General features: G+C 43.0%; 1 protein-coding gene across 33 annotated transcripts in view; it reads left to right on the top strand.

Moving 5' to 3' along the window:
* The window catches only part of LOC114656272 (rap1 GTPase-activating protein 1-like), a 330,761-nt gene that overhangs the window by 291,167 nt on the left and 26,990 nt on the right, over positions 1 to 12,604 (top strand). For 28 of the 33 annotated variants that reach the window (XM_051931119.1, XM_051931120.1, XM_051931122.1 and 25 more), the window contains 2 exons: positions 5,999 to 6,130; positions 7,465 to 7,542. The exons of 1 other annotated variant lie outside the window; for it this stretch is intronic. In XM_051931119.1, coding sequence (XP_051787079.1) covers positions 5,999 to 6,130; positions 7,465 to 7,542 — 210 coding nt within the window. The remainder of the gene's footprint in view (positions 1 to 5,998; positions 6,131 to 7,464; positions 7,543 to 12,604) is intronic. 4 more of the 33 variants (XM_051931118.1, XM_051931112.1, XM_051931110.1 and 1 more) reach the window with 2 other exon arrangements.

The raw sequence follows: 12,604 nt of genomic DNA on the forward strand, positions 1-12,604 counted from the left end.
TTTAAAAAGAACCCCTCTGGGCTTAGCTTCTTTATTCCGAGAATCACGTCTGGCCCCAACAGACAATGCTAGCATCAATAGTGTTGTCATTCAAGGAGTGCATGGCATTAGAAGACCACACTTAGTGTTGATATTTCTTTAAGGATAATGCTAATTAATTCTCCGATTCAACAAAGGGATTTTTTCAGTAATTCACATACTAGCTTAAGGAAGGGCTTCGTTAGTACTAATTAGACACATCATTTAAAGGACCACACTACATTAGTTACTTTAGTTAATTAGGGATGTCATTCCATAGTGGAACATTTTTAATAATGATCAGTGAGTTGCCTAATTAATGAGAGGTGTTTTTGTACTGATTAGGCGTATTGTTCAGGGAGAGAGTGTGGAGGACAGCACCTGCTAGCAATAGGGGCAATGTGAATTAGTAATGTTATTCATAGAGTGGACTTTTTAATAAAGTTTAATGGTTTCACTTAAGGTGGGGTTTCGTTCATATACTGTACAGACCAGTGGTGGCTGCTAGCTTTTGAAACAGGGGAAGCTCATATTAGGCCTTCATCATAAAATTCATTATGTTATTTGCACGTAAATTCTGCCCTCCGTTCCTTTTGCAGAAAATGGTCTGTGACCCTGTCGTACCAATTGGCCGTGTTTTTCAGGGACTTAACCAGTTTCCTCTCAATCGCCAAGAGAGCAAGGTTGCTCAAACGATCTTGGCCCATCGTCTTGCGGGTGTATGACTTGACCTGTTTTAAACAGGAGAAGCTCCTCTCTACACCTGCTGATGTAGCGCCAATTGTTGCCACTAACGACAACAGCTTGTATAGCTGAGGCATTGCACTATCCAACTCCATGTCTTTAAAAAACACCAAGAAATTACACAGCTTACCCCAGCTCCCCTGTAAGTCATGATCTGAATATAGTACTTGAAGTTCAGATCTCAGTCTCCCTGAGTCAAAGAAATGGCCATAACTTTTCAGCACACTTTCAAATGCCTCCTCTGGAAACACTTGTCTCATTTCATCAAATTTCCCTGGTTTGACTAATTCTAAGAAGCTCATGCTTTCCAAATTTGAAAAACACTGAGAAATCTGCTCCATGAGATTGTCTAGGATGGCCATGTACAAATTTCTGTAGCGGTCCTGGGGATCCTGTAATTGTGACAGATGGCGCTTTCTAATAGGTTCATCTCAAGGGTCTGATGTGAGATTTGCTGCTTTTGCATAAACTGCTTGATAAGCCTCCTCTGACCCTTCTCCTTGACAAAAGCAAGGAGAGACCCAATTCTTTTTTTGCAGTAAAGAACATCCATAGCCCTTTGCTGGACAATATCAAAGACAACATCTGTCTCAGAGAATATTTGTTCATATGTGTACAACATGAACACAAACTCAAAATCGTCCAGTTTCATTATGAAGCCTTTGGCAGCATCTAATGTGTCATCATCCATGCTCTCATCCTGGGTAATCTTGTCAAAAGTCTGCAGGAGGCCATCATAATTGTTTGCCACAGTGCTCACTATCCGTGATGTGAAATTCCATCGAGTAGGAGCGTTTCTGGGCAATCTTGAAGACCCTGCAGACTCAAGAAAAGACATCCTTTTTGTGGACTTTGAAAAAAATGTGGTGAACCCAAAAAGAGATGCAAAAAATATTCTTGACTCAGGCAAGCATTTAGCACCCTGGGACAACACCAGGTTCAGTCTGTGTGCATAGCAATGCACAAACACTGCACTAGGGGCTATTACTTTAACTTTGGCCTGTAGGCCAATGAGAGATGAAGCAAAAACAGCAGCCCCATCGTAGGTTTGTGCCACAAGTTTTTCTCTAAAACTGTAGCCCTGCATGTTCTCGTTTAAAACTTCAAATACAGACTGAGCATCTCAACCCCCTGACACATCCAAAAATCCAATGAAGCACTCTTGAATTTTATGTGCACTATCCACATATCTAACAATGACAGACAGTTGGGCATGGCAAGATATGTCAGTTGCTTCATTCACCTGCCATGCAAAAAAAGGAGCAGTCTGAATTTCACCTTTTATATGATCAGAAACAGTGGCTACGAGAGCAGAGATCAAGTCATTTTGGATTGAGTGGGACATACCAGAAAACACAGCTGATGACTGAAATTGTGTGGCCAAGACAGAGTCATATTTAGCTAATGTTTCTGTAAATTCCCTGTAATTCCCCTTATTTGCTGATTCACTACTCTCATCATGCACCCTGAATGCCAGCTCCTGACGGCCAAGCAAGGAAGTCACATCAATTAGACGGTTTAGGAAGGCCCTGTTTTTTTTTACTGTTTCATTATGTTTTGCCACCTGAATGCGAAGACCTTCATTGATTGCATGTTCAACCCTGACCCTGCCCAGACAACTTAACCTTGCACATGAACTCACATGTTCTTTGCACTTTTCATGCCTTTTGTATGCCCTGTCAAAGTTACCCAGATCCCCAAAACCCACGTTTGACCAAACACATCCCATTCCCTGAGAAGGTTTCGTCAAGAGGCATGGCCAACAGTACATTTTCTTTGTCACAGCACTTCCAGTCAGCCAGTTCACCTTGTCATACCAGGAGAGCTGAAAAGACCTGTTATTTTTTCCTGATTTTTGCACCAGATCAATCTTGGGCGTTGGTCTGCCCTGCCGTTTAATTCTGAGTCTCTCCTCGTAAGGAAGACTACTAAATGGTTTTGCCAAAAGCAGGTCAACAATATTAGCACCGTCTGCATCTGCCATTATGCACAGCTTGCTAGCTGGCTAGTTTCCCCTTCCACAAGCTACTTTAATTATATGAATGAACTAACTTTACAATGCTGAAACAAGGAGCAAAGTCAAGAACGCTATAATATGTTTTTTTTTTATTATTTAAAGAATGATTTGTACAAACAAAAATGGTTTATATCACCAGCAAACAATACAGAGTGCAGCAGTTTGTCATACGACTTCACCTGCAAATCCACATGGGACTGAACTCGAATCTCTGTAGTGCTGATGTATACATAAGACATGCTGTCAATCAAAAAAGGGGTTCCGCCCTTTAAACAGCTCCTCCAATCATTATGCAGCAGCCCAGCGTCCTGGCCCACCCACTGCTCCATTCACTCCCAGATAAGCTGAGCGACAGTTTTGGTGCATTTATCCAGTTACCATCCAGCTTTTCTGCAGTGAAAAAAGCTCCTCTGTGCTTGCCCATAGAGCTCCAGTGAAGCTGGGCTTCAGGAGGGTTTAACGCGCTGTGCTGCACTGAAATGTATGACAAGAAAATCGCGTCAAACAATCTACAATAAATACCTGATTCTGAACGAGCTAGTCATGAAGTTGAACGCGTTCTAGCGCACTTTTATTAAAACCAATATAAATACGACAGTACATATATGAGCATTTATTTTCTGACATAGTAGAGGAAGCGGAGCTTCCCTTGTAGTCTTAGAGCAGTCGCCACTGGTACAGACATATGAAGAAGTGAGTACATCCTGTAGAAATTCTTGACAAATGTGAGATCTTCATGCAATGCCTTCAGATAAAGGTAGTATACTTGAACAAACGACACCCAAAAATGGCACGGTGTATTCATTCTCATAAGCTAAATGAATAAAATTACAGATTTGTTACGCAGAAATAGTAAGTGCACCACTACATGTATCACCACTTCAAAAACATCAAATTAGAATTGGCTGTCCTGCATTAGGTGCCAAAGAGTAGACCCTCTTTAAGGAATATGCAAGTGGACCCAGTGTTATTGTAAACCGCGGCTATTGAGAGTCTGGTGTCCTCTTACTACTAACATGTGTGGGGTCGTCATGTCAAGATCAAAAAGAGCTTTCTAAGGGCTTCGGAAAGAAGGTCGTGGATGCCTACGAGTCTGGCAAAGGATTTAGAAAGATCCCTGGATTATTTAAAATCAATCATTCCACTGTGAAGAAGAACATCATCTGCAAGTGGTGTTGATTTCAAACGACAGATAATTTGCCCAGAACTGTGTGGCCCAGCAAATTCAGCCCAAGAGCTAACCTCTTGATATACTGTCTATCTATCTATCTATCTATCTATCTATCTATCTATCTATCTATCTATCTATCTATGATATAGTGCCTTTCATGTTTATCTATCTATCTATCTATCTATCTATCTATCTATCTATCTATCTATGATATAGTGCCTTTCATGTTTATCTATCTATCTATCTATCTATCTATCTATCTATCTATTATATAGTGCCTTCCCTTTTCATATCTATCTATCTATCTATCTATCTATCTATCTATCTATCTATGATATAGTGCCTTTCATGTTTATCTATCTATCTATCTATCTATCTATCTATCTATCTATGATATAGTGCCTTTCATGTTTATCTATCTATCTATCTATCTATCTATCTATCTATCTATCTATCTATCTATTATATAGTGCCTTCCCTTTTCATATCTATCTATCTATCTATCTATCTATCTATCTATCTATCTATCTATGATATAGTGCCTTTCATGTTTATCTATCTATCTATCTATCTATCTATCTATCTATCTATCTATCTATGATATAGTGCCTTTCATGTTTATCTATCTATCTATCTATCTATCTATCTATCTATCTATCTATCTATCTATCTATCTATTATAAAGTGCCTTTCCTTTTCATATCTATCTATCTATCTATCTATCTATCTATCTATCTATCTATCTATCTATCTATCTATCATACTGTATAGTGCCTATTCTATCTACCTATCTATCTATCTATTATATAGTGCATTTCATGTCTATCTATCTATCTATCTATCTATCTATCTATCTATCTATCTATCTATCTATCTATCTATTATATAGTGCCTTTCCTTTTCATATCTATCTATCTATCTATCTATCTATCTATCTATCTATCTCTATCTATCATACTGTATAGTGCCTATTATATCTATGTATCTATTTATCTATTATATAGTGCCTTACCTTTTCATATCTATCTATCTATCTATCTAATCAGAGAGAAACTGCATAAACCTGACTTGTCCAAAAAGAACATTAGAGTAAGACTACAGTGTGCCATTGAACATTTAGGCAAAGACCATGTTTGCATGAATATCAATTGTCTGCCTGTTCAAATATGTTGAGAAAGTGAACAGTTTCCACAGGGTGTACTTATTTTTTCACATGGCTGTAAATTAGTGATGTCAATGCAGTATTACTGTAATTAACAGTGTCATCTAGCCATGGTTTCTTGAATATCTTGTGTTCAGTATTATGTTCACTATACTGGTTACTGATGTCAAGTAATGTCAGGGATTATTGATTAATTAGTTGAGATGTCACATCGGGGAGAGGCTTTGTCAGTGCTAATAAAGGGGATCACACAATTTGGCCTTGACAATTTAGTAATCCTGTAACAGTGCTGACAGACATAATTGAAAAGGGGAATATTGATCTCTTTAACCATTTATCATTTAAAATTAGCCAGGTCTGCATTTATAGAACACCACTTCAGTTAGCTACTGCAGTATTAAATGGGTGGTGTTTGTAGCAAGACAAGTCTCCCCCCAATGTGTACAGAATGTTTCTCAGAGGTGCAGCACAGTGTACAAGTTCTCAGCTAATCCAGCAGGAAGGCCTCCTCTAGGGACAGGCCCTCGGCACATTTTGCTGTGTAATTGAAGGAGTTGGGGATACCAAGCTCTTAAACCTCTGGATGGTCCAAATCTTTAGGAATACAATGTGGAGCCTCAGACTGTTAACTTCACTCTGACAGTTCTTTCTTTCTTTCTTTCTTTCTTTCCTTCCTCGGTATAGAAGAGGTAATTGTGGATTTGAAATGAGGACCATGTGCTCCAAACCGCAGTCCAGCACTGCTCTGCATTGCCTGTCCCTTGCACTGATAATCAAAAAGTATTCAGATCCCCCCCTAAACCCCCCACCCATCCCCAACCCCACCAACTTTGGGAGTGACAGTGTTGTATTGTGGTTAAACCTCTCTTTGCATCTCTCTCTGTAGAGGGTCATCCGCAGTAGAAGCCAATCTATGGACGCCATGGGCCTCAGTAACAAGAAGCAAAACACGGTTTCTACTAGTCACAGCGGGAGCTTTACCCACAATCCTCCAGAGACCCCCAAAACCCCTGGGATAGTAAGTAACCCTTTTGGTGTTAAAAGAGGCAACAGCTGGTCTCTAAAAGGAGCTAGGGGTCAGGAGGAAGTGTGCTAGCCCAAGTGAGCCACATTTGACATTCAAGAGTAGAAGGGAACGAAATAAAAAAACAGACGAGCAGGGAGGCATGGGTATGGCGCCGCTTTTGTTCCGACGAATGCTTCAACAGTCCAGACAATAGAGTCGAAACTCCTCCAACTTCCTTTCTGCTCCCACCACCATTCTGAGTCTTCTGATTTGACTCAGCCTTTGTCCGTGATGCCGAAAGTAAGACGCCATATTAAATACTTCAAACCCCTACCTCAGGGAGTTTGTCACTTTGATGTTAGCTACCTGCTCTAATTCAGTAGTCATTGGAATGATCATCAGATAGTCAATGAATCCCAGAATGTTCCTGGGTTCTGTCTTTACTGAATGGGGGAGAAGAAACTTAATTGGAAAGAAAGGAAAAGCAAAAGTATCATTTCTGTGCATTCTGCACCTATGTTGGGTTCACTCCTGTGTGTCTCACTGTCTTCACTGACATTACAAAGTCAGGTGGACATGAAGGTGCTGCTTACACGTAAGCTTTAAGCTTCCTTATAGATGAGGAATGCAATTTTAAGGATTAAGGTGGACCTGGAAAGCATATCCACTTGATGTGCTGAATAAGCAGTATTAAGATTTGCAGCACAGAAATACGTCAGATGTAGAGGCTGGAGGTGTTGCCTTGTCCCTACTTTGTGGCACTAACCGTCTAGAAAATTTCAAAGTGCCATCGTGCTAGGTGATGACGGGGGAGCTACAGCTCCTCGGCCTTTGTCGCTGGCAAGTGCTGGACTGCAGTTTGGAGACTAAGAGGAACACACAGTGGGACAGCCGCAAGTGCCAGGCCCTCCGTTGGCAAACAAGTTTCCCTTGCCTAAAAAAATAAAATGCTGGCACTTTCTTCCTCGTGCCCCCAGTTCTTATTCCAGAATGCTTGGCACATTGCATCCTCTATAGGTTTGACATTCCATTGTCACCCTCTTTTTCAAAAGTGAGTATTTCTAGTGTGTTTGGATGTCTGGGGGGATAGGGTGGGTAAAGGGGACCCTGGTGGTGCTGCCATCCTGCTGTCATTAGTCCCTGAGAATCTCTTGTCAAACAGAGCTGTCCTCCGTTCACTCATTTCATGCCTTTTCTGGTTTTCTGCTGTGCTTTTACTGCTTATGATTGTATTTCTTTTTTTTTTCTTAGTATGGATTAATCAGGAGTTTCCTGCTGCATGAATCTCATGGTCTCTCTCTTCTCTCTCTTCTTCTCCTGTCTTCTGTGCCTCCTGTCTGCCTCAGTCATTGCTTGTGCCAGGGAAAAATTCCAGTAAATATGGACGTCGTGGCAGCGCCATAGGGATAGGAACCATAGAAGAGGTTCACGTATAAACTCTCTGTCTTCTCTTTGCATGCTCAGTCCAGCACTTACAGTATGTCCACTTCTGCCCAGCTTATTGGCACCCGAGTACATACAAAACAGGGTGGGGGGGCTCACTTACCCAGGCTTGCAACATCTACAGCTGTCAAAGTCTACAAGTCGGATGTACAATATATAAAAAGAAAAGCATACACACACGCGTGTGTGAAATAGCACAGTAGATGACATCGCAATGAATACAAAGTGCTTCTTAGTGTGTTGGTGTGTGCATAGAAACGTCACGTATGTGCAAGTAAGTGCACGGTGGATTCAGAAAGCATTCAGACCTCTTCGCTTTCTGCACACTTTATTGAATTGTGGATTCAATTTTAAATGGATAAATTTGACATTTTTTCCCATCAACCTGAATTCAATAACACATAATGACAAAGTGGGCGGCACGGTGGCGCAGTGGGTAGCGCTGCTGCCTCGCAGTTGGGAGATCTGGGGACCTGGGTTCGATTCCCGGGTCCTCCCTGCGTGGAATTTGCATGTTCTCCCCGTGTCTGTGTGGGTTTCCTCCGGGCGCTCCGGTTTCCTCCCACATTCCAAAGACATGCAGGTTAGGTGGATTGGCGATTCTAAATTGGCCCTAGTGTGTGCTTGGTGTGTGGGTGTGTTTGTGTGTGTCCTGCGGTGGGTTGGCACCCTGCCCAGGATTGTTTCCTGCCCTGTGTTGGCTGGGATTGGCTCCAGCAGACCCCCGTGACCCTGTGTTTGGATTCAGCGGGTTGGAGAATGGATGGATGGATGGATAATGACAAAGTAAAAACATGTTTTATCACTAATATTAAGTATTCAGACAATTAAATCACTACTTTGTAGAAGCTCCTTTGGCTATGATTCCTGCTTCCAGTCCTCCTGGCTAAGTCTCCACAAGTTTTGCACAATTGGTGTGATGGGACTTTTACCCAACCCAGGGACGGATGCCTTCGTAACCCAAGGACCGGTGTAAGGAGTTTGCACTGGACGACAGAGGACCTGGCTGACGGTGGTGCCACGGGGTTGGAGCCTGGAACTTCAACACTCTCGGGGCCCGTGAACCGCTGAGGGCTCTGCAGGGCTGCCACCCCACCCGGAAGTGTGGCCGGAAGGACCACCTGGAGCACTTCCAGGTGTAGGACAAAGCTGGAGGTGTAGGACAAAGCTTGAGGGAGGACTGGAGGCAGAAGAGAAGAGAAGAGACAATAAGAAGAAAGGGGACTGCGTGTATGTGGTGTTGTTGGTACAGTGCAGGAGTGGTGGGAAACGAGGGGAAAATGTTTCCCACTCTTAATAAACGTGTGTTGTGTGCTCGACTTGGGCTCTGTATCTGTTGTGTCGGGTGTTTGGGGAGCTGTGCGACCCCTGGTGGTTGACACTGGAGTTAGGTAGACTAGACAGGAAGTGCCTATAAACTGCCATCTTCAGCTCTCACCACACATGCTCCATGAAGTTTATGTCTGGTCTTTTGCTGGGCCACTCAAGGGGAGTCAGTGACTTGTCCTAAAGCCACTTCTGCGTTGTCTTGGCTGTATGCTTTTTGTGATGAAAGGTGAACTGTTGCTCCAGTCTGAGGTTCTGTGCACTCTGGAGCAGGTTTTCTTCAAGGGCTTCTCTGTATTTGGGTGCATTCGTCCTTCCCTCAGTTTTTACCAGTCTCCCTGTCCCTGAGAAGTGCCCTCCATAGCATGATGCTGCCATCACCACGCTTCACCATAGGGATGGTATTAGGCAGGTGATGAGCAGTGCCAGGTCTTCACCAGGCATAGTGCTCGGTGTTTCGTCCAAGTGAATGCTACTTGGCAAACTCCAAGCAGGCTGTCCTATGCCATGTACTCAAGAGTTGCTAGCCATCTGATTGATGGAGGGTTTCTGAGATGGTCATCCTTTCCATAGGTTCTCTCCTCTCAGCAGAGGACTCTTGAAGCTTTGTTAGAGTGACCATTGGGTTTTTGGACACCTCCCTGACCAAGGCACTTCTTGCCTGGTTACTCAGTTTGACCCAATGGTGAACTCTTGGAAGAGTCCTGGTGGTTCCAGACTTTTTTCCATTTCACAATTAAAACTTTAGAAATGGTTTTATCCCCTAGCCCTGATCTGTACCTCACCACAATTTGATCACGGACATCTACAGAGAGTTCTCTCCACTTCACTTCTTGGTTTTTGTCCTGACGTGCAGTGTGAATTGTGGGGCCCTCCATACACTGGTGTGGGGCTTTCTAGACGAGATACAATCAGCTCAGTTGGCCACAGGTAGACTCCAGTCAAGTTCTACAGATATCTCAAAGAGGATTAAAGCAAATTGACCACAATTTGGAGTGCTATAGGAAAGAGTCTGAATACTTACATGAATGATGGATTGCAGTGTTTGATTTTTAATGAATTCCCAAATGTGTTTTGTCCTTGTCATGATGAGTTATTGAGTGTAAATTGATGAGCAAAAATGGTAAATGTATCTATTTAAAATATAGTGTGCAAAAAGTAAAGGGTCTGAATACCTCCTGAATCCACCACGTGTATGCATGTGTGTGTGTCAGTTCTCCGTTACTACTAAGAGTGCAGGTTGTGTGAATTGACATGTGGCAAACTAAGCATTCACACATCTGCAAGAGCCTGCGCTTGGATTTACTTTTATGGTGGAATGTGAAGGCGTGTGCTTTAGCATTAATGTGAACACGTAACTGTACAGAAATGTGAAAACAGCCATGTGTGTGAATTTCCACTCATGACAGTGAATGTGACTGACACTTGGGCTTAGTGGTTAGTGCTGCTGCCTCATGGCCTTGGAGCTTGAGGTCAATTTCTGACCCTGTGGACTCCGTGCTGTGCTCGGGTTTCCGCTCACGTCGTAGACTCATTCAGATTATGTGAATGGGTGAACTCCTGATATGAAGGAATGTACGTGTACCTGGCGGTGGTTTAAAAGAGTTTGTTGCTCTTGCAATAAACTGTTTCCATCCATCATCCAACCCGCTATATCCTAACTACAGGGTCACGGGGGTCTGCTGGAGCCAATCCCAGCCAACACAGGGTGCAAGGCAGGAAACAAACCCACCGCAGGGCATACACACCAAGCACACACTAGGGACAATTTAGGATCGCCAATGCACTTTGACATAACTTTGGACTGTGGGAGGAAACCCACACAGACACGGGGATAACGTGCAAACTTCACGCAGGGAGGACCAGGGAAGTAAACCCAGGTCTCCTAACTGCGAGGCAGAAGCGCTACCCGCTGCGCAACGGTGCCGCCTGTTTCCATCCAGCTGATTTTGGGAATCATTTAAGAATGGATATGAATAGAACGTGACACGTAAGAGAGGGCCTAACAGAAGTACCTGCATATACAAACGTATGTGTTCTGACGTTTGTGCTTTAGTGTTTGTGTCTTCAAACTCTGTGTCTAAATGCTTGTAAATACTTGTGTGTGTGAAAGCGGGTGGCTTGTGCACCAGAGCTTGTGAAATTAAGAGTGAACTACTGTAGTGTGGGCGCACATCCATTTAAGCACAAAGCCCAAGAACACAGACGCTATGCCTGCTGTGCCACTCTCAGGAAACACATAACCTAATGTGGCTTCTCCCCCTTGTGGCCACTGTGGGAAGTCCACTTTCTGTGAAATTCAGATAATTCTTTAGAGTTCATTTTAAAGCACACAGGTGAAGAATATTTGGCATTTCCTATTAATTTCATAGTGACAAACTAGCAATGTGTGAATGAGAGCACAGAACGTGTCAGCGAAGATTTTCCCGGCCAGAGCAAAGCCGGGACACATTGAAACACAATTTATCTGAAGGAAAGTAATGTGTGTTCATAAATAATAATAATAATAATAATAATTAATTACATTTACATAGCTCTTTTCTCACTACTCAAAGCTTAGACAGAGGGGAATCAGTGTGTAACACCCACCTGGATGATGCGACAGCAGCCATTATTGCACCAGTACACTCACCAAGCATTAGCTATTAAGTGGTGAAGGGGTGAGAGAGATAGCCAATTAGAGACAGGGGATGATTAGGGGGCCAGAATAACTAGGCCATGGTGGGCAATTTAGCAGGCCATCGGGATACACCCTGCTCTTTTCAAAAGATGCCCAGGGATCTTTTATGACCACAGAGAGTCAGGACCTCAATTTTATGTCTCATCTAGAGGATGGTGCCATATTTATAGCACAGTGTCACCGCCATTGCACTGGGGCATTGGGATCCACATACATATAGCGCCCCCTTTTTGGCCTCAACAACACCTCCTCCAGCAGCAACCCAAGCTTTCCTAGATGATCTCCTACCCAGGAACTGGCTAGGCCTGAACACGCTTAGCTTTAGGTGGATGACCTCTTCTAAAGGCTATCTGGTATGGCTGCTGGCTATGTGGTCACTGAGTACACCACACAGAACCCTAAAGCACACTCAGTTGAGAGGGTAACACATATAAAAATCCCACATTAGCTACCAGGGGATTAAAATAGTTGGGGAGGTCTCAGGTAACAGTAAATGACCCAGACCTAATTCAAGTATGTGTATTGAAAGTAACTAATGCTTACTACTTGGATAACATGACCTCCACACTCTGTTTCTGCCCACACTCAAGGCATGATTTTAAGAATCAGGGTGTTGAATGTGGGTCTATACATAAGAGTCAACACACTCCCCCTCAGTCAGCCAACCGTGCACCCATAATAGTCGTCACTCCATTTTGAACACGGTTCCCTTCTTTTAAACTTAAACAGCTCTGCTGATCCTAAAGATCAGGCCATTTGTGTAGTAAGGCTTAAAATTTATTCTCTGAAAGGAGAGAGTTCCTGGAGAACATTCAAGGAAAGACTTCAATATGCCATCTACTTGTTGCCCACCAGATTTTACTCGTTGCTTTCTTCTACCACATTCATCCCACATATATACTTGCTGAGCAAATTATGAGAAACACTATACAGATTCTGGGTAGGGCCTCCTTCTGCCCTCAAAACAGCCTCAGTTCTATGTGGTGTGGACTCCACTAGACATTAGACCAGGGGTCTCCAACTCTAATCCTGGAGAG

This window comes from Erpetoichthys calabaricus, chromosome 8 (assembly GCF_900747795.2).
Source record: "Erpetoichthys calabaricus chromosome 8, fErpCal1.3, whole genome shotgun sequence".
NCBI classification, from domain to species: Eukaryota; Metazoa; Chordata; class Cladistia; order Polypteriformes; family Polypteridae; genus Erpetoichthys; species Erpetoichthys calabaricus.